Below are 27203 nucleotides of genomic sequence, written 5' to 3'. Positions count from 1 at the left end.
TGACTTTTTCCTTTACTAGATTAGGGAAGTTTTCAGTCATTATTTCTTCAAATAGGTTCTGGATCCCTTGCTTGCCATCTTCTTCTGGTGTTCCCATGATGCAGGGGTTGTTATGCTTCGTGTTGTCCAAAATGTTTCTGAAGCTCTCCTCATTTTTTAAAATTCTTTTTTCCTTTGGCTGCTCTGCCTGGGTGTTTTCCTCCTACCTTATCTTCCAAAACACTGATTTGATCCTCTGGTGTTTATTTCATCCAGTGTATTACTTACTACAGATACTGTATTCTTTATTTCTGAATGGCCCTTGTTTATGGTTTCTGTGTCTTTTTTCATGCTGTTGAGTATCCTTATAATCATTACTCTGAATTCTGTATCGGATAAATTACTGGCCTCCATTTCATCTAGTTCTTCTGGAGAATTCACTTGTTCTTTCATTTGGGGTCTGTTTCTTTGTCTTCCCATTTTCCTCCTTAGCTCTTAAACTAATTTGTTGTCAAGCTGATAAATTAATCTAATCAAGCTGTAATCAGCAGTTGGGCTTAAGCACCACAGGGTTAGGCAGAGTAATTCCTGCAGTGGGGCTGTTGCTTCCCCTCAGGCTGATGCCACTTGGAGAGGAGTGCTCTGCCTGAGAGAGATGACTCCTGCAGTACGGGGAATGACTCAGCACAGGGATCCTGGTGGCTGTTCCTTTAGTTTTCTCCCCAGAGCCACCAACCCCAGACTCCTCAAGTGTCTGTAGTCTATTCTGCCCTCCCTTTGCCAGAGCTCAGGGTAAGTGGCTGCAAACGAAATTTCTTGCATTGGTCCTTCTAGAGGCTCTCTATGTCTCACCCCTGGCAGACAGAAACCCTGCTGCTTTTCATAGCTGGATGTTATCTGGGTTCCTTTCTGGCTCTAGTACTTTAGGCTGGGGAGCTCAGTTTGGGGTTTAGATCCCACACTTCTCAGGGGGAACCCCCTGGCCACTGAAATATCCTTCTGGCACTTCAGCTGCCACCTGTGGGAGCTTAGCCAGCCCTCTAACGTCTCCTCTGCACTCCCTACCAGTCACATTTTGGTGTAGTGGTTCTTCTGTCTGTCTGTGGTTATAAGGCTTTTCTCCAGCTAGGGTTCATTCTGGATGATTTCTCTACAATTTAGTTGTAATTCCAGATTGGTCCTTGGAGGAGGTTAGTGTAGTTTCCACTTACTGTTCCACTATCTTGGACCCTAAAAAAAATGAATATACATTTTTTTAGTCAGTTGATTGCATTTACCTGTTGACTGGTGAGGTTCAACAGTTTTCTTATGTTTATTGGCTATATGAAGCCTTATCGTTTTCATCAGTTTATGACTTTTTATTTTGTTTTTAGTTTCCTATTTATGAGCCCTTTGTTATACATGTAGCAAATCTCTTCAACTCCTTGCTTGTTTTTACTCAAAAATGATTTTGATGAATAAAAGTTCTGAAGTTAAATATGTTCAACCTAATCTTTCATTTCCTTTATGGTTTGTGCATTGTCCATTCTGCTTAAGAAATTGTTAACTACACATGGTTATAAAGGTAATCTTGTCTTTAGAGTCTTTTTTTCTTCTACTTTCACATTCAGATCCAGAATCCATTTGGGGCTGATTTTTTACATATGATGTGAAATACTCGTAGTAGTCAATTCCCCTGTTAGCTGTCCAGAGTGTTCTTGTCCATCTCTGTGGTCTGACATGTGAAATGGGAGTCAGTTCCCCCATCCCCACCCATTAGCTATCCAGAGTGCTTGTGTCCATCTCTGTGTTCTGTCTGGGTCCCATTCCGTGGAAGCCAGTGCCATGTGTTAGTTAAGGGAAGAACACAGATTGTTAGATCCATGTTATCTGACTCCAGAGTTTGGCTCTGACATTCGTTAGCTCTGTAACCGTGGATAAATTAACTATCTTTGGGCCTTGCTTTTCATCTGCAAGATAGGCATAGTGAAAGTTTTCTGAGGATTAAAGAAGTTAATACATAATTTTTACCAAATCACAGTAATACACAGTACATTGTGTTTGCTAATCACATGTTCTAAGTTCGCTTGATTATTCCTGCTATGTTTGTTAAATTATAATATTGAAGTAACAATAACAGTTAAAATAGTAAACATTTATAGGAAAGTTATTATATGCTAGATACTTGTCCTGCTCTACAATGAGGAAATTAAAGCATGAAAAAATTCAGTTACTTTCCCAAAGTGACATAGCTGGTTAATGACAGAGCTATTTTCAAACTTAGGCAAATTTGACTCTAGCATTGGTGCTGTTATCTGCGTCAGTATACTGCCTCTATAAAGAGGTGTCAGGTATAAATGTATCTGAAGCTGTAATTACAGTTTCCAACTGTTTTCAGTATTTTCTCATATGAACAATTGATATTCTACCCCTATGTGTTTCTGTTTTCATTTCAGACCCAAAGCTCTCAATAATACCTAGGTTCAGAGTTTTGTTTTCTTTGTTTTTTTTTAATCTTTTTCTTTTTCCTTGTCTCTTCAGTAACAAACACAGTCCCTTCCCTGCATTGAAATGCACCTTATCTCTAGCTGTGGCTCCATTTCAATCATTTAAGTTATTGTTCAAAGATCTAAGCTCTGTCGTTCAGTTATATTGCCCTCCCTGCCATTCTTATTTTTAAAAACATTTTTAAGTATATTTAAATGATTATGCTATTACAGTTTTCCCAATTTCTCCTCTTTCCCCCCCCTCCACCTTGCACCCCCCCAACCCTCCAGCATTCCCTCCCCTTAGTTCATGTCCATGGGTTATACATAGAAGTTCTTTGAGTTCTCTGTTTCCTATACCATTTTTTCTCTCTCCCCATCTATTTTATGCCTACCAATTATGCTTCTTCTTCCCTGTACCTTTCCCCCCCATTCCTCCCTTCCCCCTCCCCACTGAAATCTCTCCATATGGCGTCCATTTCTCTGATTCTGTTCCTGTTCTAGTTGTTTGCTTAGTTTTTGTTTTTGCTGCTTATCTTTTAGGTTCATTCATTGATAGTTGTGAGTTTGTTGTCATTTTACTGTTCATATTTTTTATCTTTTTCTCAGATAAGTCCCTTTAACATTTTGTGTAATATTGGCTTGGTGATGAATTCCTTTAACCTTATCTGAGAAGCACTGTATCTGCCCTTCCATTCTAAATGATGGCTTTGCTGGGTAGAGTAATCTTGGATGTAGGTCCTTGCCTTTCATGACTTCAAATACTTCTTTCCTTCAAGGTTTCTTTTGAGAAATCAACTGACAGTCTTACGGAAACTTCTTTGTAGGTAACTCTCTCCTTTTCTCTTGCTGCTTTTAAGATTCTCTCTTTATCTTTTATCTTGGATAACTTAATGATGATGTGCCTTGGTGTGTTCCTTTTTAGGTCCAACTTCTTTGGGACTCTCTGAGCTTCCTGGACTTCCTGGAAGTCTGTTTCCTTTGCCAGATTGGGGAAGTTTTCCTTCATTATTTTTTCAAAGAAGTTTCCAATTTTTTTGCTGTTCTTCTCATTCTGGTACCCCTATAATTCAGATATTGGAACATTTCAGATTGTCCCAGAGATTCCTCAGCCACTCTTCATTTTTTGAATTCTTGTTTCTTCATTCTGATCCAGTTGGATGTTTATTTCTTCCTTTTGTTCCAAATCGTTGCTTTGAGTCCTGGTTTCCCTCCTATCACTGTTGGTTCCCTGAACATTTTGCTTTATTTCATTTTAGGTATCTTTCATTTGTTTTTTTCATTTTTTGACCAAGTTCAATCAGTTCTGTGAGCATTTTGATTACCAGGGCCTTGAACTCTCCATCAGATAGGTTGGCTATATCCTCTTTGCTTAGCTCTCTTTTTGAAGCTTTGCTCTGTTCTTTCCTTTGGGCCATATTTCTTCGTCTTGGTGCACCTGATAAGTTGTAAGCTGGCAGGGCCTTAGGTATTCATCCGCACAAGGTAACCCTCCTTGCTGCACTGCCTATCGGGGAGGGGCCAGCGAGGGAACAATGCAGCTCACCTGCTCGGCTCTAGCCCGCTTTCCAGTGGACTCTCATGTGATACTGGGAGTTTCTCCCACTGCAGCAACTGCCATAGTCCACAATGAGATTTTAAAAACATTTTTATTTATCTTATTAGATCAGTATTCTTTTCAAAGACATTTTGTAAGGTCTCTGTGTTCTTTGGAAAGAGCTCTGAGAGCATGATTTACGCTTTTCAGTCTTTGAGTTTTGCACCGTAAACTCCATAACTCTCAGATATTTTGCACATCTTTCCCGAAGGTGTGATTTGCCTTTTCTTGACTCTACAGGACAGGATAGTACAAGGAATTTTTGCTAGTTTCTGTCATCTTGGAAGGTAACACATCTCTTAGTCATGTCAGGTTTCTGTATAGCAACTTCCGATTCTTCTCAAGTAGGAATTGCCCATCGTGCAAAATTTATTTCTGTCTCTAGACACCAGTAATACGTTTTAAATAAGATCTCTTGTTGCTTTTGAAGCTTACATACTCTGTGTTTTTGCTACAAAGGCTCTGGGTTCTGTTTATCTGAATGCGAATCCATAAATACTTGTATCTTTTACCCTTTGCTAACTTGGTGGTTTAAAGTAATGACTTATATTTCCTTATGATTCTGTAGGTAGGCTGTTTGGCTTGGGCTTGCTTGAGTAGTTCTGCTGGTCTCATCTGGGCTTATATATATTTCTGTCCTATGCTAATAATGGTTGATAGCCTCACTTAAATATCTGAAAGTTTGCTATCTGTTGGCTGGCGTGCTGGTCCATGGGTCTCGTTTGGCAGGCTAACCTGCACTTACATGGTAGTCCCAAAGTTGCAAGAGCAGTAAACAGGCAAGCTCTAATGTGCAAGGGCTTTTCAAACTTCTGCATGTTGCTGATCTTCCACTGAGGAAAGGAAATCATACTGTCAACCTAGATAGGGATGAAAGTACTTTACCTCTCAATGAGAAGAGAAATACGTAGTCATTTGGCATTTTATTACATATTGTGTAACTCCCATCCTTCTGCTTGTGTTTATTCTGCCTTCCTTTTTATTCCCTTTACTGAGGTATAATTTACATAAAATAATATGCACACATTTTACGTATACTTTTGAATTTTGGTACGTATATGCTCCTCTCGCACCACCACCCCATTTAAGATGCACGGCATCTTCATCACTCCAGAAAGTTGCCTTTTGCCACTTCCCAGTCATCCCCACTCTGCACTGCAGACAAATACTGATTTGATTTTTATCACTATAAATTAGTTTTGCCTGTACTGGACTTTATATAAATGAGATCCCAGGTTATGTACTCCTTCATGCCTGGCTTCTTTCACTCACTGTAATGTTTCTGAGATTCATCTAGTGTTTCGTTTTATTTATCCTATTACTTTGTACACTCACATTGTTTTCCACAAATTGCGTAAAGGTAAATTTTAGCCCAACTTATCCCAGTTATTACAATGAATAAATCACTGACCTTTGATTTTGATAATCAAAGTTTTATTTGTGTTCCTTTGGTGATTTTTCTTTGTGATCCAACAGGGAATTATGAAAATAGTTTACTTAAGCAAAATCTAACTGTATAAAAACAAAAATGCAGAATTTGTGGTTAACGTGAAAAAGTATAACTTTTCAAAGATTGACATTTTAGTAAGTAAATCTGTGGGATCTGATTGAGAACGTCATGACTCATGTCTACGCACATAAACAAATATACAGAAAAATATTCCCTAGTGTGATGTTTTTCTAGGCATTTATAAATTAGAGAAAATGAGGTTTTAAGAACTGCTTTTCTTTCTTTGTTTCTACTTAATAATGAAACAGAATATGGCTACTACTTGCTCTTCAATTAGGTAATTGGTTTAGCATGTTCCGTAAAGGCAGGCAAGTTTGATTAATGCTCATGAAAAACTTTAATGTGAACTTACAATAATTATCCAGATAAATGCTTCTTTGGTACACTGTTAAATTCATCTGTGCTAGTGATCCATATGTTATTTATGATTGTGGAGGTGATTCTGTTACTATCCTTTTGGGAAATAGAAAATTAAATCATGATTTGAGGGAAAAATAGGATTACAGCTTAATCAGTTAAATTGCCATATAATTCTGGAATAGACAAAATAATTGCATGTCAGGCAAAATTTGAAGTGATTGATTTATATTTCCAACTTTCTTTTTATTTATTCTGACACCAATAAATTTGTTTGGTTTATTCTAAATAGCACTGGTTGTCAGTACTGTTGATATACAAACTAGATAATATTTTTATTAGCTAATTTTTAAAAAAATCACAAATTCATACTTATTATTTTTATTATGTTTCAGTGCAAACCAAGAAAAATACTGTATTTTAAGTACTTATTATGACTAGCTCTATAGGAATTTTTAATTTTTCTTTTGCTGTGTAAGTGTTACTATGTGGTATCCTATTTTTGTACCCCTCTCCCAACCCATCAAAGCTTTTTCTTAGAATTAGACCTTTAAGTATCTGATTAGGACCGTTCCTGTTTACTTTGGATAGGCAGTGGTAGAAGAAAAGGCTTTCTGTTCTTGGTAAGTCCCTGTGAAAGTGAACCTATCAACTGGATAATGGGAGTAATAAGCACACCCACATCCTTTACTCACCAAAGGAATTTATGGAAAGGCAAAGTTTTTAGTGTGCTGTTTTTGTTACTCTTTTGTAGTTATTACTTGTATATTTAACATTTGAATTCCTTAAATTAGTAATATCTTCTTAAAGGTAAAGGGATTTTGAATCTTAGGAGCTTTTCTTTTTTCCTGGCATTTCCTGTAGAAATCCCCTGTATTTATTCTTATCAAATCAAGACTCAACTACAGAAGCTAATGGTTTAGGAAGTAGGGGAGTCATAATGTTAAGCTGCAGCCACAGAGGTCAGAGGCAGGTTACCAATTCCTGCAACCTATTGCTTCTATGATGTTACCTGTGCTTGATCACTTACTCTTTCTCAACAGGTCATGAGAAGTTTGCCAAATTAAGTTAATTACAAAAGAGAAGGAACACATCATAAATCAAGCACTAAGTACTTAAGACAGCATTGGTATTTGAAAGAAAGATCAGTCACATGAAAATGTATTGAGCATTTAGATGTTATTTGAAAATACTATATGTCGTTAATAGTAAATATTAGTCAGTGCTTTAACTATGTGGAAAATAGGTAATACAGATATAATAAACCTACCTCCTTAAGGAACACTTACTTATCGAGTAAATCTGTAGTGTTAAATCAAGCTGATAAATGATGGGAATTGTCAGTCTAGTTAGAAAACTCATTTTGAAATCAGCATGGGGTATTCAGCAGTGTTTCCCTCACTGATTATGTGCACCATATTGCATTTAGTATGTCATGAATTTGGTTTAAATATGTAAAGATAATATTGAATGTTACATTGTTTTCATTGTAAAATTCAATCCAATTTGCATGTATATATATACATATATATAGTAAATTACAACTTGGATTAGAAATGCATATTTTAAAACATGTTTACATCATTGCAGTATGTAACAAAATTTTATTTGACAGGTCTTTGCTGCAGAAACATAGTATTACCTAGTCAGCTATTAAATCTGGAAAGAGTTAAAGAATTACGGCCAATTTTAAACAATTATAGAGATATCTTGTACTTTAAAATGTTTAATAGAAAATACTTTACATTTATATTTTACCTTTGTTTGAAAACATTTGATTTCATGCTAGTGATAACATAGATACTGTTAACTATCCTTAACAGTTTGAAGGTAAGGTTGTGCTTTTGAACCTGCCACTGAAGTTGAGCCTAATTGCCTTTTTTAAAAATTAGTTTGCAGGTCGAAGTAAGAAGGAAACCAAATACTCTCTCAAGGCTGTTGAAGACATGTTGGAAACCCTGCAGATTACCCAGTCTTAAGGTTTCAAAAACTTTCACGTTACATTTCACAACTGCACAACTGAATTTATTGGCCTGTGACTTAATTTACTAAATGTCCAATTCTATTTATATACTAACTTTCTGTTAAGGTAGTTGTGAAGAATGTGTTTATATAAACTTAAAAATGCCTTTTATTGATAAGCAGGAAGATGGGAAAAGTCCATGGAAGAAAAATTTAAGAAGAATCTTATTGATTGTACATCATTCTCTTAATATCACACTGCTTTTAAAACATAATATGATGTAGAAATAACCTCGTTAAATAAACCATGATGATTAATTAAATTTGCATGTGAAGATTATAGATTCTTTTTGTTATACTTAAATAGTGAAGATGTTTTAGCACTCAATTTGTAGTTAACTCCTTTTTATCTGTGGTAGGAAATACATAGTATTGTAGCTGACAGAAACAAAATACTGGCATACTTTCTTGAGTCTCTTGTAGTATCAGGTTGGATTTTTCTCAGTGTTTCATAGACTAGTTTATGTGCTACAACGTTATTCTGCTAAATCATGCTAAAATATGTCATACTAAAAAGTTCAGTAATATCTCTTTGTAAACTGTTTTGCCATAGAACATAATTATTTCTACCTATAAACTTTTATGGTTTATAAATGCTATAATACTAAAATTTAACCTTTATAAAAGTTATATTTAAAAGTTATAGTTATTGAACCTTTAACTGTAAATTATATAAAAGAATATTTAGAGGTGTAGAGAATAGGAACTAAAGGGGTTTCAGTGGCTGAGTTATTTTTACTTTAGGGAAAAATTTAAAAATCTAAACTATTTTTAGAGGAAAAACAATCCTCATATCTCATTACCTTCTTAGTAATAATTCGAATTTCTTCCCTTTTCTCTTTCCTACTAATCAATCATTGTAATACCCTCAACAGTAGCTTGCATGTTTTAGTAGAATAGAAAGAACTTTTATTTATGTTGTTGAGACATATATAAGTTTTTAGAATAGGCAGTTCATTCAGGACCAATATTTATCATTAGTTTGTAATTTATATATATATATATATATATTGCATATAATACATTTGTGAATAGTATTACTTATTTTTTAATACCAGCATTATACAGAAACAACTTCTCGCTTGTCGTTGCTGGATTTGGGCAAATGGAGATGATGGAGGAGTTAACAACCTGAAAGTCTTTAGGAAGAAAACTTACCAATATTAGCATTTTAGCCTTTACAATAACTCTGCTGTTATCCGTATCCAGTGTAATTCTTTCATGTTGCAGTCCTTTTCATTTTATTCTGCCATGAGGAGTGAGCAGATGTGAAGTAACTCTTGTCATATGAAGATAATGCTCAACTAATCTTTGTTATCCCAAGATGTACTCTTTCTGCTCATGATTTTAGTAACTGCATTTTCAGCATAATCAACCATTTCAAATTTTTTGCTACAAAGAAAATAGTGCCCACATACTATTCTACTACCTTATTCTCTCAAGTCTGTTACCATCAGTCACTAGAATAGTGTTTTTTTTAACAGTTAAATTTGTGTAATAATTTAGTGCCTCATTCCTCTCAACTTTAGTTTCACTTTATTTTTTGAAATTTTAATACCTTCTGGCCAAGAATTTTATTACACTGTTAATATGTAATTTATGGACCCCAATTTAAATGTAGTGATAATCCCATTGTGGCAGCCAGTTGTCTGCCCAACTATTACCTTCACTTTGTCCTTATAATTATACAATTACGCATATTTATATACATATTATAATTATATACATGATTACATATAATTAATTTCCTTATATTTATATATTAATTATATGTATAATTAATATATAAATATAATTATATATTATTCAGATAGGAGCAGAGATCCCTAGTCCTCAAGGGAGGTTAGGACTTTACCCCAACCCCAGGGGATGCATCATGATTGATTTAAAATGGCAATGGTTTCATTGTATTTCTCAAAAAATATTTTTCACTGTTCTCAGTATTTTTTTTAGAGGGAGAGGAGGGAGGGAGAAAGAGAGGGAAAGAAACATCAATGTGTGGTTGCCTCTCACACAACCCCTATGTGGGACCTGGCCCGCAACCCAGGCATGTGCCCTGACTGGGACTCGAACCAGTGACCCCTTGGTTCTCAGGCCAGCATTCAGTCCACTGAGCCATACCAGCCACGATGGTTTCATTCTTTATGGCCTGTGATATGCAGGGAGAAAAATTTTTGCAGTGGAGGAAATAGTTTGTATTTACGCTGTCTAGTAAGATAGCTATTAGCTGTATGTGGCTCTTGAGGTCTTGAAATATAGCCAGTGTAACAGAAAAGTTGAATTTTTAATTTAACTTTATTTAAATTTAAATAGCTGAATGTGACTTCTGGCCACCGTATTGGACAGCCCAGAAATCAAAAGTGTAGGCATATGACCTGGTTAGAGTTAGAAGTGAACAGAAGAATGTTGAGAAGGGCCTTCCTTTCAGATTAAAAAGTCAAAGCTTTGTGATATAAAGCATTTTGCTTCTCCTCCTTCTGACCAACAACATGCCTAGAGGAACAACAGCCATCCTTCAACCATGAAATGGTAAATATGAGATGAAAGCTACATTTCGAAGAAGTTTAGGGAGAGCTTGGGTCTCTGGTAGCAATTCTGAACACCTAAACCTACATAAGGAATTGACAGCCTCAGTACTTACTATACGAGAAAAACAAACTCTTGATTTCTGTTACTTTAGTTGTATATGTTTCTGACTAATATATCCGCCATTTAACTTCTTTTTAACATGAAAAACTCTTATTTTAGAATGCTATTTCAGATATAATCACTTAAGGTTAAGTACATAATTGTATATAATAAAAGAAGTAATAGCTTATTACAACTCAGCACCAAGAATTAAGCCAAGAGAAGTGAGAAAAAGGCATATTAAAACAGCTTTAACCATAACGATAATATTGACTTGGGAGCCGAGAGGGAAGTAGAGAAAATAGAAATGGAAGACCAATGTTTTAGTATGCTGGAAGCATATAATTTTTATTGGCAAATATTTTAAACAGTTTTTTCTAATGCCACAAACCATTCATTCTGAAAGTAACTTCATTTTATTTCATTTTATAGAACTATAGGAGTTTAGAAGGGAAGAAAAAGATGATTTAGTTGTACTCCATTTTAAGATGAGGAATCAAGTTTCAGAGAAATTAAGTTCTCGGTGATGGAGCAAAGAATAGGACCAGGATGTCAGGGCTCCCGTTAGTGCTCTTTCTAGTATATTCAGAGGCATATATCTGTTTGATATATTGTTTCCATTTTAGAGTAACAAAGATGGAGCCAGATATATTTATTCAAGGGACACCCTCACTCCTTGTTCGCAGAACAGGGAACAGAAGTCAGATTTTATGATTTGCAAAAAAAAAATGTAGTGGAATAATAAATTGAATTTTATTTTGAAATAAATTGATTTAAACTAAGTTACCCATTTTAAGCGTTACTTCATTTATAGTCAATGTGAGAACTATTTTAGACTATTCAGAACTATTTTAAACCTCTTTCACTTGCACCACAGATGTATGCAATCTCCCTCTTAATCTTGGTTAGTAACCTCTTGTTATGGGCTGAATTGTGTCTTCCCCGAATTCATGTTGAAGTCCTAATCCCTGGTACCTCAGAATGTGACTTTATTTGCAGAGTCTTTAAAAGGGCAATTAAGGTAAAATTAGGTTATATGCTTTGACCCCTACACCAATCAGGTTGATGTCTTTACAAGAAGTGATTAGGACACAGACCCACAGAGGAAATATTGAGGAGAGACAAAGAGAAGATGTCCGTCTGCAAGTCAAGGAGTAATTCCTCGGAAGAACCAACCCTGCTGACACTTTGATCTTGGACTTCTGGCCTCTAGAACTGTTATGAAATAAATGTTTGTTGTTTAAGACACCTAGTCCTTTGTGTACTTTGTGAAGGCAGCCATAGCAAACTAAAACAGCTTTCTTACTATTTCACAGAGAAGAAGAATTTACCACAAAAAGAAAACACCCAGTATCAGATATCCTTGTACCCAACTCTACCTCTTTTCTTCTAAGAGTAGAAGAAAGTAGCCCTACCATTTTCTGAGCTATTTCCCACCACTGTCCCCTCATTTCTTACCCTTTAGCTCTACTTCAGTTCATGAATTTGCCATACTTGACAACAGCCAACACAGCAATAGCCATCTGGTATAAATGAATCAAAATTATTCCTATTTTTTTGTCAGATCGGTAAAAAATATATATATTTTTGGTGTGCCACAGAATTTCAGCAAATTAGTTTATGTGTGCCCTGAGATGAAAAAGGTTGAAAATTGCTGCTATAGACCAAAGACTTCCTTGACTCATTCTCCAGAGGTTAATCCCCCCTTTTTTCCCTACTGTTTTACATTTTATTTTAAAATACTTTGGAGACTCACAAGAGGTGGTAAAATAGTACAAAGAGTTCCCATGTACTAGTTTCTCCCTATTATTTTAAGTAACCACAGTACATTATCAAACCAGGAGATTGACATTGCAACAATACCATTAACTCAGGTACAGACCTTATTTGGATTTCACAATTTTTACATGCTCTCTTTTTCTATTTATGAAATGTTATATGTCAGGTTATAGAACTTCACAAATTTCCTCTTGCTACTGCTTAATAGTACCACCCTAATCTAACACCGATGCCTGGCATACACTGATCCTTTCTCCATCACTGTAACTGTCACTTGAAGAATGTTCTGTAAATGGAATCACAATATATAACCCTTTCAGACTTGCTTCTTTAAAAATATTTCCCTTTAGAACCTTTGGTGCTGTTGCATGTGTCAGTAGTTTGCTCCTCTTTATTACCAGGTAATATTCTATTGTACGAATGTACCACAGTCTGGTATATCAGTCTGTTCACTATGCAAAGACATTTGAGTTGTTCCACACCCAAGCAGGTTTTATTTCAGATATGCAAGATTGCTTCAATGTTTGAAATTCGGTCAGTGCAATCCATCACATTAAAATAAAAAAACACATGATCATATAAACTAATAATTAAAAAGCATTTGACCCATTTATGATTAAAAAGCTAACTTGGTAATAGAAGGAAGTTTAGTCTGACCAAAACTAATAATAATTTACAGTCACTATTGGACTTGAAAGACTAAATGTGTTCCTGTTAAGATTGGGGATGAGGCAAGGATGTGCACTCTCAAACCACTTCAATTTGACATTGTGCTCGGTGCCTTCATTGGTGCAGAATAGTAAGGGAAGGGAGTAAAAGGCATACAAGTCGGAATGGAAGAAGTAATTGTCTTCTATGGATAACTTTATTGTCTACATAGAAAATCCCAGGAAATCTCCAAGAACATCTTGGAACTAATAAGTGAGTCTAACAAGATCACAAAATGCAAGGCCCACAAAAACCAATTGTGTTTCTACACGTTAGCAATTAGTATCATAATATAAATTATTAAAAAAGATTGTTTTTTCTTTTTAGAGAGGGGATAGAGAGAGGGAGAGAAAAATCAATGTGTGGTTGCTTCTCACGTGACCCCTATGTGGGACCTGGCCTGCAACCCAGGCATGTGCTCTGACTGGGAATTGAAGCAGTGACCCTTTGATTCACAGACTGGCACTCAATCCACTGAGCCACACCAGCCAGGGCTAACCTAACAATGTATTAAAACCATGTAGATGATATGGTTGCTGAAATCTACAAATGCTAATGAAAGAATGGGCTTAAAAAATGGATTGGAAAACAACATAATATGTTAGTTGTCCCCCAGTTGATCTATACTGGTTTAATACAGTTTCTATCAAAATCCCAAACAGATCTTTGTAGATAGACAAGCTTTCTAAAATGTACATGAAAGGACAAAGAACTAGTGGCAGCAACTTTGAAAATAAAGTTGAAGGAGTCAGACTATCAGATGATAAAAAGGTGTAGTTACAATAATCACGGCAGTGTGGTATTGCAGCTGATTGCATGGTCTTGTCAGAGCAATGTCATGGGGTATGGAGTCCAGAACAGACCCACACTGGTACGACAAACTAAGTTCTGAGAAAAGAGCATAAGCAGTTCAATGGAACAGTTGTGTTGGGACAATTCAGTATTTAGAAAATGGTATTGGAACAGTTGGATGTTTCATAGCAAAATAAATCAATGTAGATCTCCCACCTTATTAAAAAATAGCTCAAAATGGGTCATGGATCTAACTGTAACACGTAAGACTAAAATTTTTAGGAAAAAAAGAGTGGAAAGAAATATCTGACCTATCTAACCTAGGGTTAGGCCAAAATTCTTAAGAGGGCCATCAAAGGTGCTTTTTTTTTTTTTTAAAGAATAAATTGGACCTTGTCACAAATAAAATCTTGTGAGAGGGATCTTGTCAAAGAATGGAAGACAAACCATAGAAGACCTTAAAGAAGACAAGCCACAGACAAATATTTGCAAACATTGTGTCCAACATATATAAAGAAATGCCAAATTCAGTAGTAAGAAAACAATGTAATTAGCAAATGGGCAAAAGACACTTCAAGAAAGAGGCTGTTGAGATGGCAGATGTGCACATGAAAAGATGTTCAACATCGTTAGCTATTAATAGGGAAGTGCAAATTAAAGCTTTAATGACACCTTTGAACACCTATTAGATTGGCTAAAGTAAACCACTGATAACACTGTATGCTGATCATTATGTGAAACAACTTGGAAATATCAAATGCTTAGCTCTGGAGAATGAATGTATACTTCTACATTATCACTTACCTTTCATTTGGAGCATTTGCCACTATATTTTCAGGTCACTGTCTTCCCCAGTAGGTTCTTTAATTAAATGAGGTTAGAGACGACCATATTTTGGTGTGTATAATGCACTCCCATGTATAATGTGCACGCACATTTTTGGCCCAAATGAAAACCATCTTTCATTTTAATTTTTTAACTCATTTATTTATTTATATTTAGATACTTGTTTTTTGTATTGTAAAGGAATTTTAGCATTTATTTTTGAACATAATATGGTACAAGAAATTTTATGTACCACTACCACCCATGTATAGTATGCATCCTTATTGTCCCTTCAAAAATTTTGGCAAAAAAATGTGCATTATACATGGCAAAATATGCTTGTCCACTATTGTCATTCCAGCTTCTAGCAATGTCTGCATATAGCACATATTGGGATGAATGGAAAGAAAATGCTCTGCACATTATGGAATACTTTATTTGATAAACCCTCCAGAAGAAGTTTAGCTTCACTTTGTTTGCTGGTGAAAGCAATTGTAATCAGGAAGTCATTTCAAAAAATTAATCTGCATATCAAGAACAACATTATGGTTAAGGCTGCTAGTGAAAATATACATATGCCACATAAATCACAGGAAAATACTATCTCACAATTTGACTACTATGAGATACATAAGCCTGGATCATTCTCCATAGCTGCAGGATTTTCTCCAACTCTTTCTCCAGTTCACAATACCTAAGGATATTGTGAATGGTCAAGAGTGATTAATGGGCTATTGAGAGTTCTAGTTAATGGTTCTCAAAGTAGGGTCATTCTTGAACTTGGTGAAATGCAAATTATTGAGTCTTACCCCAATCTGCTACATGAGAGACTAGCAATTTATGTTTTAACAAGCCTAGTACTAGTCCTGAGGCCCCCTAGAATTTAAGAACCATTGGTCTAGACAAGACTGAGTTATTTGAAGATGGATTGGAAGAAGCAGATGATTCTGTGGATTTCTGTGTTATTCTCTTCTTTTGTTATGGTTGTGTATGACACTGTTCATGTTATCCCCTTTTATTCTGCTTTATTTTTCCCATTATTTTTCTCTTCTGCAATCCTATTTTCCTTAGATGCCATAATAAAGAACATGTTTATAACATGCCATAATAAAGAGGCATACATGTTTGTTTTGTATATTGAATGAAATATTTTTCTCCTTGTAATTTTAAAATTAGTTTCTATATAGAATTATTGCTATTATTTTTTTTCTCAGGAGTGTAGCTGAATTTATTTATATTAGTTGCCTTCAATAGCTTTTTTAACTTTTTTTTTAAGGTATGGAACTGGTTCAGTAGCCTTTTAAAAAGAGAAATTCTGTCTACCCACATATACACAGATGTCTGTATATACATCTCCCTTCTCCCCCTGTATATATGTATGTTTGTATTTTTGTACCCAATTACAGTAACTACAGTGGGGTCTAGAAGGTATGAGCTTTGTATTAGAGTGGGCATAATGGAAAGCAAGAATAATACCAAGTCTTGTATTCTGTCCTCATTGTTTCTTAATATAAAAGTCTGATTAATAATTGGAAAGATTTTGATGCCTCCCAAATTAAATTAGAAGCATATTGCAACAAACCATTTCAGCCACAAATAAGTGAATTCCAATAGGGTCAACTGATTTTCAACTCTGGGTCCTGGAAAAACTTCTCTACCTTAGGAAACGGCTGCCACCAATACAAGCTTGGAGACAGTAATTTGGCAAATAAGTCACTGATAGGGAAACCTACTTGGAGACATCCAAGTAATTATGAATCTTTGTACATAGAGAATGGATAGTAACTTTGAAGAAATCTGAGTTTATGACTAACCAATTTATGAGATACACTACTAATAATTCCCTTTAACTGTGAATTCAGCTCCCTTTCAGGTAACAAGGATTACATGAAAACACAGCTAACAATTATGGGAGAATGTGATTGTATCAGGTCAATCATCAAAAAAGTTAGGTTTATCAGAGACTGTGTTCTTTAAACACGATGCATACCATAATACCACATCAATTTAAAATAAATTTGAAGGTCTCCAGAGTGGTAACTGTACTAGTGGTTTCAAGGGTTGGACTCAAATGCCAACTGATTTTTGGATCCAATTTCACTATACTGGTCGACATGTCATACTCAGTGTGACAGAGAGAACCAGAGACAACCCAGCCCCATTGGTTGATAATTCCCCAATCTCCCCACTAGTCTGACTAAATCAGAGCTGGGTGGTTCCAGATAAAAACAACTGAAGAAAAACTATAAAAGTTGTCTTGCTAAAAAGAAGTTCAGATAGCATGATATGTTTCTGATGTAAGAAAACGAGTTAACAGTCAGGAAATAGAAATAGTACCAAACAAATGGCTGCATCTAAAGTGGCCCCCGAGGGCCTGAGCCCCGGCGCTTGCACAAGTGCCGTCTTGTGAATATTAGAATGAGAGGGGCTTTTTAAAAATAAGTTAAAGATGTAAAAATAGTTGAATACAATATTTTTTCTTTTCATATTTGGGGGCTACTACTAAGTATTTTCATGTTTCTACATGAGATTTCTCTAAGGTTTTTATCACAAGGAAATATTTGTCTGAAGAGATAAATTACGGAGTATTGTTATTAATTATATCCTCATTTAGCTTAATAATTTTAAGTTTCAACTGAACTTTATATTAACAAATCTCAAATGTGGCTGGGCTAATTTTTGAATTTTTGATTGTGATTGATTCTAAATAATAAAAAGCTTGATTTTCAAATGTATTCTTTTTCTTCTACAAGCTTATAGAAGTACGCCACCTAGAGTATGTTTTTTATATTTTTTTAAAGTATGAAAACTGCTGAGCTAGTTTTCAACTATGAAAAGTAGTCATATTTTAATCAAAATCAAATTAATAATTGTGGAATTTCTTCATATACTTTGTTTTTGCATGGGTGCTACTTTCTTAATATTACTGTATATGAGATATAGATTTTTTTGTTAGTAGTTCCAGAATTAGCAATTTACCTAATATGCCCTCTTGAGATGGATAACAAATCAGGTTTAAGAACTATGATTTTTAAAAATCTAATTCAGTGATACTAGGACTGATTTTAGTATGTTATTACCAACTAAAATAATTATGGGAATATTTGACAGTATAAATTATGAGATTTGTATGCATACATAAATACACATGCAGTGAACATTAATTTTGGTGTGTTCAATGACTTTTTAAAATATAATTGCAGAAGACATAGTCATTGAGTAAGCTAGAGATTTGAACGTAAAAGTAGGTAAGGTTTTTTAAATGCTAATAAAATGTGAATGAAAAGAACTGTGTGTGTGTGTGTGTCTCTTACAGTTTTTCAATTGGACATGAAATACGCTTTTTTCGTAGGGGAACCACTTAAAAGAACAGGTTTCAAAATTTATCCATAGACCTACATATTTTTATTGGGAAAACACTATGTAAAGCATTTGGACCTATAGGCTTCCTTAACTGGGCAATGTTAAAAAGTATTGATACTTTCTTTTTTTTCCCCCTGCTTTATTGAATTATAATTGGCATACAACATTGTGTAAGTAAAAGTTCAGGGTGTACAATGTGATAATTTGATACATACATATTGCAAGATCTTTACTAAAATAGGGTTGATTGACACATCTTTTACCTCACATTATTAGCATTTTGTTTTTGTTTTGATGAGAACATTTAATACTGACTCTCAAAGCAACTTTGAAGTATATAATACAGTAGTGTTAACTATAGTCACCATGTTGTACATTGGATCCCTGCAATTGACTCATCTCACCGTCGAAAATCTGTGCCCTTTGACCGGCATCTTGCCATTTCCTCCAGTCCCCAGCCCCTGCTAAGCATCATTCCACTCTCTGTTTCTATGAGTTTGACATTTTTAGATTCCATGTATAAGTGAGACCATAGAGCATTTTTCTGTGTCTGATTTATTTCATTTAACATAATGCTCTCAAGATTCATCCAGGTTGTCATAAATGGCAATATTTCCTCCATTTTTTTTGGCCAAATTTTATTTCATTGCATATATATATATATATATATATATATATATATATATATATATATATATATATATATATATATACACACCACATTTTTAAAACCTGTGCATCAGTCGGTGGATGCTTAGCTTATGTCCATGTCTTATCCATTACGAATAGTGCTGCAAAGAACATGAGAGTGTAGATATCTCTTCAAGATAGTAATTTCATTTCCTTTAAATACACACCCCGGAAGTGGGATGGCTGGATCACATAGTAGGTCTATTTTTAAAGTAGTAAGGGGTCTCTGTACTGTTTTCCATAGTGGCTGTGCCAACTCAATGTTTCTACCAACAGCGTACCAGGGCTCCTGTTTCTCTGCACCCTGTCTAGTATCTGTTGCCTCTGGTCTTTCCAGTGATAGCCATTCTAACACGTATGAGACGGTGTCTCATTGTGATGTCGATTTGCATCTCCCTGATGGTTAGTTTTGTTAAGCACCTTTTTATATACCTGGGGGGCCATTTGTATGTCTTTGTAAAAATGTCTATCCAAGAACTTTGCCCATTTTTAATTGGATTATTTGCTTTTTTTTCCTTTGCTTTTGAGTTGTAGGAGTTCTTTGTATTTTTTTGGATATTAACCCCTTATCAAATACATAATTTGCAAGTACTTTCTCGCATTCCTCTGTTGCCTTTTAATTTTGTTGATTGTTTGTTTTGCTATAGAGAAGCTTTTTCATTTGATGTGGTCTTGTTGATTTCTGCTTTTGTTGCTTGTCCCTTTGGTATCATATCCCCAAAACAATTTCCAAGACTCTTGTCAGGGAGCTTTCGTCTTTTGAATATTTTTGTAGGAGTTTTACAATTTTAGGTCTTAGTTTAAGCCTTTAATCCATTTCAAGTTAATTTTTCTGAGGGGTGTAAGATAGGGGTCCAGTTTCATTCTTTGGCATATGGTTATTTAGTTTTTCCAACATCATTCATTAAAGATACTATCTTTTCCCCATTGAGTATTCCTGGTTCCCTGTCAAAAGACTCAAAACCATCAACATCAAAATCAAAAGATCAAGAATCCTTGAAAAATAAAACACAAGAAGAAACTCCTAAAACACTGAGATGATCTAATTCTGTAGAAGGCATTAAAGCAAAAATTTTCAGTTAAGTATAGAAAATGGTGGTTCTCATCCCAAAGTGGAAGCCAAGTTCATTAATTATGTGAAGAATTGTACCCGGATAATTGACCAGGAGGCTATTCCAGATCTCTGGCAGGGGCGGAAGTCTATTTAGCAGTTTGTTAAAATTTTCCATCTTATTTAATTTCTGTAATAGTTGATATCTGGCTGTCCGTTTTATAATGCTGAGTGAGAACTTCCCCTGCCATGTCTGATAAATGTTGTCCAGGTTCCACTGCCAAGATGTATTGTCCAAAATGCCCATTTAGTTTTTAAAGCTGGAACTCCACCCTTTGCTTGGTTTTAAGTATGTCTAGAATGTTATGATAGGACATAGCAGTGGTGGTGGTTAGGCGAATGGAAATAGTGGGGAGACAAAAATGTACATGTGAAATAAACTCAGTATTTTAATTAAAAATATATGAAATTCACAAATACATTTGTGGAGTTATTTCTGGGCTCTCTATTCTGATCTATTGGTCTATGTGTCTGTTTTTATGCCAGCACCATACTGTTTTGATTACCAAAGCTTTGCAAAATAGTTTTAAATTAGGACATGTGACGCCTCCTGGTTTGTTCTTTCTCAAGATTGCTTTGACTAATCAGGATCTTTTGTGGTCCATACAAATTTTAAGATTTTTTTGTTTCTTTTTGTGAAATACTCTATTGGGATTTTGATAGCTGTTACATTGGGTCAGTAGATGATTTTGTGCTGTATGAATGTTTTAACAATATTAAATTGTCTGATCCATGGACATAGGATATCTTCCCATTCATTTGTAACTTCTTCAATTTTTTTTCATCAAGGTCTTACAGTTTGGGTGTGCAGATCTTTCACTACCTTGGTTAAACTTGTTTCTAAGTATTTTATTGCTTTTGATTATAAATGGGACTGTTTCATTTTTCCCTTTTTCAGATTATTGTTATTGTATAGAAATGCAACTGAGTGTTGACTTTGTACCCTCAAAGTTTACTGAATTTCTTTCTAGTTCAGAGAGTTATTTGCTAGAGTGTTTAGGATTTTCTATATAAAAGATCATATGAGCAATCAAAGGCAATTTTACCTCTTTACTTCTTCCTTTCTGGTCTGAATACCTTCTTTTTCGGTTTTTTGCCTAATTGTTCTGGATAGAACTTCGGTATTAAATTGAATGGGAGGGGTAATGGTGGGCACCAATGTCTTGTTCCTGATCTTAGGGGGGCATTTTTCAATCTTTCACAGATGAATATGATGTTAGAAGTGGGTTTGTCACATATAGACTATTATGTGAGGTATATTCCTTCTATATGGAATTTGTTGAGTGTTTTTTCATGAAATAACTTTGCATTTTGCCCAATGTTTTTTCCACATCTATTAAGGTGATTGTATGATTTTTTTTGTCTTACATTCTATTGACATGGTCCTTTACACTAATTGATTTGCATATAATGAAACTATTCTTGCTCCCCTCTTGATTATGGTGTGTGATCCTTTTAATGTGTTGTTGAATTAGGTTTGCTAATATTTTGTTGAGAATCTGTTGAATATTTTGTTGAGAAATGTGTATTTATCAGGGATATTGGCCTGTAGCTTTCTTTTTTTGTAGTATTCTTATCTTACTTTGACATCAGGATAATGATGGCCTTGTGAGATAAACTTGAGAATGTTCTCTCCCCTTCTATTCTTTTTTGGAACAATTTGAAAAACATGGACATTAATTCTTTAAATGTTTGGTAGTATTTATAAGGGAAGCCACCTGGTCCTGGGCTTTTCTTTGTTGGGGGGTTTTTGATTACTGATTCAATCTCATTACTAATAATTGGTCTGTTCAGATTTTCTATTTCTTTATAATTCCATTTTGATAGGTTGTATGTTTCTAGCAATTTATCCACTTTTTATAGTTTGTCCAATTTGTTGCTATATGATTGTTTATAGTAGTCTCTTATAATCCTCTGTATTTCTGTGATTTCAGTTGTAATGTCTCCTCCTTAATTTATAAGTTTATTTATTTGAGTCCCCTTCTTTTTTATGGTAAGTCTGGCTAAAAGATTGTCAATTTTGTTTATCTTTCACAAAATCAATTTGATTTCATTAATTTTTCTATTGTTTATCTATTCTCTATTTTAGTGTTTTTTGCACTGATCTTTGTTATATCCTTACTTGTGCTCATTTTGGACTTTGTTTTTTTCTAGTTCCTTGAGGTGTAAAGTTAGGCTATTTATTTGAGATCTTTCTTTTTAAAATATATGCTTTTTTTGCTATAAACTTCTATCTTAGCACTGCTTTTTCTGCATCCCATACATTTTGGTGTTGTGTTTTCCATTCCATTTGTTTCAAGATTTTCTAATTTCTGTTTGATTTCATCTTTGACTCATTGGTTTTTCAGAAGTGTGCTGTTTAATTCCCACATATTAGTGAATTTTCTAGCTTTCCTCCTCTTAATGATTTCTAGTTCATATCAATGTCAGAAAAGATATGCTGTATGATTTTAATCATTTAAATTTGCTAAAAGTTGTTTTTGTGACCTAACATATGCTCTATCCTGGAGAATGTTCCATGTGCATTGGAGATGAATGCGTTTAGCTGTTGGAGTGAATATTCTCTATATGACTATGAGGTTATTTTGGAGCGGGGGTGTCCAAACTTTTGGCATCTCTGGGCCACACTGGAAGACGAAGAGTTGTTCTGGGCCACACTTTAAATACATGGTGACAAATAATCGCCAAGAAATCTCATAATGTTTTAAGTAAATTTACAATTTTGTGTCGGGCCACATTCACAGCCATCCTGACTGCGCCACATGTGGCCCACAGGCCACAGGTTGTGCACTCCTGGGACTCTGAAGATGTTTAAGTCCAGTGTTTTCTTCTTGGTATTCTGTCTGCATGATCTACCCATTGTTGAAAGTGGGGGATTGAGGTTTCCTACTCTAAGTATGTTGTCTATTACTTCAGGTCCATCAATAATTGCTTAATATATTTAGGTGTCTGATATTGGGTACATGTATATTTATAATTGTTATACTCTCTTGATGAATTGACCCCTTTACCATTAATCTTCTATTAGGACCTTCTTAATCTTCTGTTATAGTTCTTTTCATTTTTATTTTAATTTTTTATTGCTTCACTAATACTTTATTTTTTATTTTTAAGTATATTTATTGATTATGCTATAGCCATTGTCCCTTTTTTTCTCCCCTTTATTCCCCTACGCCTGGCACCCCGTCCCACCAGCATTCCCCCACCGTAGTTCATGTCCGTGGGTCATACATATAAGTTCTTTGGCTTCTCCATTTCCTGCACTGTTCTTAACCTCCCCCTGTCTCTTTTGTACCTGCCATTTATGCTTCTTATTCTCTGTACCTTTACCATATTCTCCCCCCTCCCCTTATCCACTGATAACCCTCCATGTGACCACCATTTGTGTGATTCTGTTCCTGTTCTAGTTCTTTGCTTAGTTGGTTTTTGTTTTTTAGGTTCAGTTGTTGATAGTTGTGAGTTTATTGTCATTTTACTGTTCGTATTTTTTAATCTTCTTTTTCTTAGATAAGTCCCTTTAACATTTCATATAATAAAGGCTTGGGGGTGATGAACTCCTTTAACTTGACCTTATCTGGGAAGCACTTTATCTGCCCTTCTATTCTAAATGATAGCTTTGCTATTACAGTTTGACTTTAAAGTCTATTTTGTCTGATACAACTATAGCTACTCCTGCTCTCTTTTGGTTTCCATTTGCATGACATATTTTTTCTATCCCTTCACTTTGAGCTTATGTGTGTCCCTGAAGTTGAAATGGGTTTCTTGAGTATCATATAGTGGATCTTGTTTTTCTTTTTTTCATTCATTCAGCCACTCTATGCCATTTGACTGAATAATCTAATCTGTTTATATTTAACTAAATTGTTGGTAGGTAAGCACTAACTATTGCCATCTTTTAACGTTTTCTGGCTCTTTTGTAGTTCCTTTGTCCCTTTCTTCCTCTCTCATTGTCTTCCTTTGTGAATTGATGGTTTTCCGTAGTAATAGATTCCCTTCTTTTTATATTGTCTGTATCTGGTGTAGATTTTTGTTTGTGTTTATCGTGTGGCTGACATTAAGCATCTTATAGATATAACAGTCTATATTAAGCTAACTAAACTTTGTTCATGTACAGAAACTACCCTTTTACTCCTCCATACTATACTTTAGGTTTTTGATGTCACAATTTACATCTTTTTATGTTATGTATACACTAACAAGGTATTGTAATGATAGCTATATTTAATACTTTTTTATTTTACCTAGAGTTGTGATAAACAGACTATCACATTACACTATTAGAATTTCCTGAATCTGACAATTTACTTAATCTTTACCAGTGTATTATATGTTTTCATGTTTTTAATTCATGTTACTAATTAGTACCCTTTTGTTACAGCTTGAAGAACTCCTTGCAACATTTCTAACAAGGCGAGACTAGTGGTGATGAACTCCCTCACATTGTTTGTTGGGAAAGCGTGGACCTCACCTTCACTTCTGAAGGACAGCTTTGCCAGGTACAGTATTTTTGTTGGCAGTTTTTGTGCTTTCAGCACTTTGCATGTATCGTCCCATTCTCCCGGGCCTGCATGGCTTCTGCTGATGGATCCACCGAGAGCCCTATGGGGATTCTCTCGTATGAGAGAATATTTTTTCCTCTTGCTGCTATCAAAATTCTCTCTTCCTCTTCAATTTGAGGCAGTTTTACTATAATATATGTTTCAAAACATTATTTTGGATAGAAATTTTGGCGTGACCTATTAGCTCCCTGAATCTGGATGTCTAAATCTGTCCCCAGGTTTGTGAAGTTCTCAGACATTACTTCTTACTTAAGCTTTCTACCCCCTTTCTTGTCTTTTCTCCTCCTGGGACTTCAGTGATCCTTTTTTTTTTTACTTTTTTAAAATTTCTTAATGGTGTCCCATAGGCTTTCTTCATTTCATTTCTTGTTTTTTTTCTTTTTGTTCCTCTAACTTGATAGTTTCAAATGATCTGTTTTTGAGCTCACTGTTTCTTTCTTCTGCTCAGTTGGTGCAGGTTACTGTTGAAGTTATTAAAGTTATTATTGATTTCTTCAGTGCATTCACTATAGTTTCAGTTCCAGAATTTCCTTTTGGTTCTTTTTCCATATATTTTCTCTTTGTTGAACTTCTCATTTTGTTCTTGTATTGTTTTCCTGATTTCATTAATCATTTAGCTGTTCTCTTGCAGCTCTTTGACGATCCTTAGAACAATTATCTTGAATTCTTTATCGGACAGTTTCTAGATTTCCATTTTTTGGTGTCACATACTGGAAATTTACTGTGTTGCCTTGGTAATGTCATGTTCCCTGACTCTTTGTGATTCTCAGTACCTTTGCATTGGTGTCTTCACATTTGAAGAGGCATTTACCTCTCCCAAGGTTTATGGACTGACTTTAGTAAGGAAGGACCTTCACCTGTATGGGGGGACCCAGTAGGGTGTGTTATAACCCTGGTTGTAGCACCAGGTGTGGGCATGTATGACAGTTCTGGTCCCAGGGGGCCCAGGCTGATGTCTCAGTGACTCAGGCTGCTGGAGTCCATAATATCGATAGCTATGTAGTTTGAGCACTGGGGGATTTGCAGTGGATGCAAGGGTTGTTGGTACCTCAGTGCCACTTCCAGGTCCAGGGGCTAGGGACTAAGGCAGGCATTGTTGGTTACTGGAACCACTGGTGTGCATACCTTGGCTGTGGGAGCCACCTGCAGGTGCCTATGTGGTGACAGGTGCCGACTGCAGACTCCCATGTAATGGTGGGGTAGGGCAGGCAGCAAGGGTTGGGGCCAAGTGTGGGTGCACTGGCAGCTGCGGGGTCCCTGGCTGTCAGTGTGCACTCCTGTATCCACAGAGTCTTTCCATGGGTGCGCACATGACAGTGGAGTTTGGTGACAGGAGTCGGGTTGGGGTATATAAGTACACAGCTGAAGGAGTTGGCCTCAGCCTGTGCGAGTCCAGGCAGCCGTCTTACACTCGTGCAGCTGCAGAAGCTGGGCAAGATGATGGTGCAGATTGCAAGCTCTGGCAGGGAGGGACTGAAAGGTGTGGAGAGGGGGACTCAGGCACCTGGAGTGTGTGAACCCGGAAAAAAACAGTGTCATCTTCAGGGGGCTTCTGTTGCAGCTGTGCTGTTTTCCGCAGTGACTGAAGCTGCTAGGGTCCACTGCAGAGGGACCTCGCCGGGAGCGCTGGTCATTTCTGTTGTGCAATTGATACAACCAGCCCCTGCCCTTCTTTTTAGTTCCTGGATATCCCTCTATGTCTCCACTTTGCTGGTCTCTGGGTAGGGTGAAACTGAAGTGCATTTGGGAAGCTGGTCACTCACTTTGCTCTCCCTTCCCAGCAAGGGAAACTTTCTAGCTGGGGAGTTCCCTCTTGGCTCTGAGCAGCGCCAGGCTGGGGGATGGGCTGATGCATGTAAGATGAAGCTGTTCTTTCTTTCCTTTTTGTGCAGTTACTCTCAGGTTTTTGTTGTTGCTGTTTTTCACAGTGCTGCTAAAGTTTCTTAAGTGGACTCCTGAGCTCTCCCAGAGCTGTTTTTTTGATGGATAGCTGTCTACTTGCTGATCTTCGTGGGGAAGCAGGCCCCGGGTTTCCTACTCCACTGTGTTGGTGATGCCACTCCTTAGCATTGACATTTCACAGTGATTGTGATGGGGAAAGAGTTCATAAAATTCAGTGCACGGTATTTTGGACTTAAAACCAAAGCCGACGAGGTCTTGAGCCTCTATTTCATCTCTGCCCTAAAAGATTCTTTTCTAGTTTTTGTATTTGTCGATAGGTAATGCTTGGAATTTTTGCTTTGGGGAGTTCAGAATTCAGAGCAATTGTGGGCAAATGATGTTTCTTGTAACATCCCACGAGGACCAGATTTTTCTAATGAAATATTGCTTTGATTTATGAGTGTCCTGTATACGTGATTTCTACGAACTAGAGGAAGAATTCCTTCAGAGCAGAGGTCTTGTCTTCAATTTCTTTCCCCTACAGTGTCTAGCACAGACCGCTTCCACAGCGGATGCTTATAAATACTTGTTGTGTTCACATTTTGTGCCAAGGCCGACTGATGCTGGCACGCAGTGTCCTTCGGTTGCTTAATTTTAACACCCAAATTAGTTTATCAGACTATGAATTCAGTTAGCAAAGTTCAAAAACTGTTTGTGGTTTTTGTTACTTTATTGAGTATGGCAAATTTTATTTAAGGCATAGCAGGGCCTCCTTGATTGCGGTTATGTATTGCAGAAGTTCAGAATGAAAGATTTATAAATTTCTCAGTCCACTAAGAATATGAACTAGACAACAGAATTACCCACTGAGTAATAGTAAATGTCAGTGTTGTAAAAAAAAAAGTAACTTATTTTTTAGTTGTAAGCAATGCGTGCA

The 27203-nt window shown here is 35.8% G+C and overlaps 1 protein-coding gene across 3 annotated transcripts in view; it reads left to right on the top strand.

Annotated features, from left to right (window-relative positions):
* The window catches only part of EMC2 (ER membrane protein complex subunit 2), a 53255-nt gene extending 28957 nt beyond the window's left edge, over positions 1–24298 (top strand). Inside the window, exons 11-12 of one of the 3 annotated variants that reach the window (XM_045181489.3) lie at positions 7801–7888; positions 24205–24298. In XM_045181489.3, the coding sequence (XP_045037424.1) occupies positions 7801–7887 (87 nt within the window). In that variant the 3' untranslated portion in view covers position 7888; positions 24205–24298. Of the gene's footprint in view, positions 1–7800; positions 8194–11619; positions 11807–24204 lie in introns of those variants that run through there. The other 2 variants (XM_024572123.4, XM_024572122.3) reach the window with 2 other exon arrangements.
* Positions 24299–27203: the final 2905 nt, after the last annotated feature.

The sequence above is a fragment of the Desmodus rotundus genome, chromosome 8 (genome assembly GCF_022682495.2).
Source record: "Desmodus rotundus isolate HL8 chromosome 8, HLdesRot8A.1, whole genome shotgun sequence".
NCBI lineage: Eukaryota > Metazoa > Chordata > Mammalia > Chiroptera > Phyllostomidae > Desmodus > Desmodus rotundus.
Note: the sequence above shows the minus strand (reverse complement) of the source record. Positions and strands in the feature narration are given on the sequence as shown.